The sequence below is a fragment of the Phytophthora infestans genome, genomic scaffold, assembly GCF_000142945.1.
Source record: "Phytophthora infestans T30-4 supercont1.791 genomic scaffold, whole genome shotgun sequence".
NCBI lineage: Eukaryota > Oomycota > Peronosporomycetes > Peronosporales > Peronosporaceae > Phytophthora > Phytophthora infestans.
In genome coordinates, this window is record NW_003303013.1 from 36,605 (window position 1) to 40,705 (window position 4,101).

The window sequence follows — 4,101 nt, forward strand, 5'->3', positions numbered from 1 at the left end:
TGTAGATTCCGACATCACCCGGCTGGAGGTAGGGCGTCAAGCCTCCCGGAATCACGACCGTGACGACGTCCTTCTCCTGGCATCGCTGCTTGACCTTCTTGGCCGCATCGAGTCCCAGACGACATACTGTCCAGTCGTTCTGGCTACTTTAGGAAAGTACCAATCCAGCCAGTTGAGGAGCAGGTTCTGGTCCACCCATGCTCTCTCTTGATGAGCAGCGTAGCACCCGCCGACACGCTCAATTGGACCCCGCGTCTTTCGCTTCCAGATAAGACACGGCGGCAGCTTCTTCCCTGACGTTGTTACTGCAAGCGCCGCAGTAATTCTCATGGACGAGAACCCAGTATAATGAATGACGACGTGGCGTGCTCCAGCCTCATCAACCGTGTGAGTTCGCGCATCCTCAAAACAGACAGCGGTCTCGTCCATTAGAACGGTCGGGCCACGGTTCATTGATGGCTTGTGGTCGCCCAAATTGGTCATGTGGGAAACCGCTATCTCCACCAGCTCATCATCGTGGAGTGTTGTGAGGTTGGTACGCTTTCGAAGCGTTAGACGGTTGCGCTTCATGAACCCTTGCACCCACGGATCAGACGCCACGAAACGTATTGGGTCGGCTTCGTGCTGCTCTTCCGAGCGACTTTCTTGAAAGAGCGCAATGGCAATTTTAACGCTATCCACACCCGCGTCACTTTTTCTTTCCGGAGACGCTTATCGTACAGCGAGTCCACCAACTCGTCTTCGACAACCCCTAGAAGGGGTTGGCGACCCCCGATAAAAAGCCGAAAGCGAGCAGCAGACTCCGCACGAATTTGGTCGCGATCGCGCCACCACTTGCGGTAGGCAGACGACGACACTCGCCAACCGAATTGGCAAAGGTGTAGCGCCGCCCGGGAAGGAATTCCACCTCCTTCGGACTCGATCCAGTCGATAGCCTGCTGCTTGGAGCTGATTTTGACGGAGTTGCGTTGTGCTGGCATGACAAAATGGAGACTGAGGAAACAAAGCAATTGAGGCCCAATACTGTACATGTGTGGTGCAGAAGGAAACAAATGGCGGTGACAGGTGGCTTAGTGAGCGCACTCTAATGGATCGCACTCTATTGTTTTAGAGTGCGCTAGAGGAACCCAAATCGATATTATACGTTAGAAAGAGCGTGCTTGTATTACACGATATATGAGATTAATAAGTCTTACTTACTTAACTAGGACGTGTCAGTATTCGTATTTATGACTCTCTGCTTGTTATCTTAGCTGATATGTATCAAAACGATTTTGCTTTCTGAACACGTGGAGATATTTACTACTATATGTAGTATTGGCCTAGGTATCTCACAACGAAACAGTTGCGGACGCGTTGAGTGGAGTTGTTGCCTTGAGTAGACGTCTACTTCATTTGTATTCCTTACCTAGGTCGGCAATGAGTGGGCAACATCGCCAGACCACCAGCACCACTTGCAGACAATCATATAAACTACCAGTATTAGGTAGAAGAGTCCATAGCTGTTATCGAGAGGAATACAAGGGTCGGTGAAACGGAGATGCAAAAGGCAGGAACTATTAATAATGAGGTCTGGGCTTCGAATTATAGTAGGTGTTCAATTGATATATTGTAGTTTAAAGGGCGTAATTTGCGAGGATCTAAATTCTGACCAACAAATTTTCGTTCTGGTTTAGCTGACGCATCACATAACAATAAGAATGCCCTTTATTCTCGTTCCTTCACGCTCTACCATACTTCAGAGCAATCAAGACATTCAGCATGGCACGTTGTCTGAGATTAATTTACTTGAAGTAATATCTCCACGTGTTTCCAGGAAGCAACATTATTTTGATAGATATCAGCTAAGATAACAAGCACCTTTTAAAACTTGCAGCATATTTTAGCATAACTGCACAAATCACCCGCATATTTGCGAGATTTCTCGATCCACCCCACTCTTTATTTGGAAGTCAATAGTTTACTCGGGAAGTAGGTAAAATTTATTCAACAGTAATAGCACCCAACATAGAAGTTAGACACAGTTGTTTAAGGCTTTCAAGAACAAGGCTTTGTACTTCCAAACAAACAAAATGTAGCTTAAAAACACAGAAATATAAACTCGAGAAAAAATATACCGGTGGCCTTTACTTGCAAATTGGCTTCTACAGTCACTATACTATAGTGACAGTAAGTGATGGAAGCGCACCGTCGACTTCGCGACAAACGTTTCACTGTTGCGGACGAAAGACGCATCATCCGTTTACCCACTTTCGTCGAGCCCCACAATGTACTTTTCTTAACACACCTCTTCCTAAGCGCGCATGGTTAGACAACCCTACCCTTCACAATTGCGAGTGGCCTGTGATAATTGAGGTGATATCTTCCGACCAAAAATATGGGAACTACGGGATCGCTTTTCTTACTAACTTGAATTTGATAACACGTAAAAAAAAATATGAATGTCTAGCGGGGATATCTACATATATCAAGGAAAAGTCTATGACGTGATAAATAATTGCCAAGGAGAATTGGAGTTGATTGACCTCTCCATTAACAAAACTCGACAACCAAGCATTTTCGTGCGTCAAAATTACGTTTGCTTGAATAAACAGTTGTAAACACCATTGACATGAGATCGATGATGGCGTGTCAACGGTAAGTTAGCGTGAAGTACCTTTTGTTTTGCAGTGGAAAGTACGTTTTTCGCTACGTTTTCAAGACTTACCTTCTTGTAGCGGCAACAAGAAAAGAAGAACAAAGATCAGGATGTTTGACTACCGAAGGCACGGAGGCAATTACATCGTACCTATATGTGCGTTTTAATCTCAGCTCTACGATCGTGTCATGTATCGACCACCCCGATGGTTCCAAATCTTGGAGTACGCCAGATAGTCTGCAAACTCCGGATTTGCTTTCGCGGCCTTGGGATCCAATCCTGCCAACTTGAGCTCCGCATACACAGCCTTGGGGTCCTTCTTCTCCTTGGGCCAAATACGAAACTGCAGATTCTTTGTTGTCTTGGGTAGTTTCATCTTTGTCGCCCACTTCTGCAACTTCGTAAGTATTGAAATTTGGAAGCCCCTCTCTTCATCTCGTTCACCGTCGTTGCTCTCAGTCACTGAGATTCGCCTCAAAGAGCGTTTGTTAGGGATTCCACCATCCCTTTCAGCTGAAGGGAACATGGCGTCGGCTGCAGATAGCTGGCTGCGTAACTCGCTGGCGTGAGAGCTCGAGAGGGCTTGACTTGTCGACAGCAGAACAGCATCGATTACCATCAACGCAGCGTAGCGTCTCATGCCGAAGCGGTCGTCTTGAAGGGCTTGTGTAGTAATAAGCTAGTTGTGAAGTGAGCTACTAGTGTGCCATGTTTTTCGCTTTCATCAACAACATTTTCGATGCTGCGATCAAATACAGTCGACGTTTTGTTCGTGTACGGTATTTATCGACCGTTGTTGACGAACGGAAGGTTCAATTCTGTGATCGGTTCTTAACCTCTTGCCTGTATTCTCTGGGATTAGAAAAAAAGTATCCTGTATAGTCCAGGATAAGAAAAAAAACGTATATTTGAAAATTTGCTTACAAACTTTAGGTCAAACAGGGATTGGGCTTAAAGATAAGCACATCGAACCCGTGGCAAGAGCCACGAGGCATCGCAGTAGCTGCGCCACTGAGCTCTATCGATCTACGCTGGATCGGATGTGCTGCGGCGTGGTCTAGATTTAGCTGGGGGTGTCGTCGCAACAGCGCAGCCTCCAGGGATGCGCAGAGTGGGTTCAATACACCCTCACTCCTGTCAGTAAGGATGTTACTAAGTACCAAACAAATTCGCGAGTACGTACTTGTAGGCTACTAGTACTCTGGTGTCAGTCGAGAGAGTTTAAATGAGATTTAAACCTCTCCAACGCGACACATATTGAAGAAACGGCGTCTTGTTTTTACAAGAGCACTTGCGATCTTGAGAACTCCTAGACCATGACTTCCCTCCTAAAGACATCTCCATTTCCGGTAGACCATTATATCAGAATATATTTGGCAGAGAATGTAATCATTAAAAACGTTAACCAACGAAGACAGGGCTTGCCCCATCATAACCAAAAAATAAGACTACGATTTCGGGAT

At 46.0% G+C, this 4,101-nt stretch overlaps 1 protein-coding gene across 1 annotated transcript; it reads right to left on the reverse strand.

Annotated features, from left to right (window-relative positions):
• Positions 1-2,813: 2,813 nt before the first annotated feature.
• On the reverse strand, positions 2,814-3,278 carry PITG_21681 (secreted RxLR effector peptide protein, putative; the record flags this gene model as incomplete). The annotated part of the gene is made up of 1 exon (XM_002996840.1): positions 2,814-3,278. The coding sequence occupies one exon, from the start codon at positions 3,276-3,278 to the stop codon at positions 2,814-2,816; it is 465 nt and encodes a 154-aa protein (XP_002996886.1).
• Between the last annotated feature and the right edge of the window lie 823 nt (positions 3,279-4,101).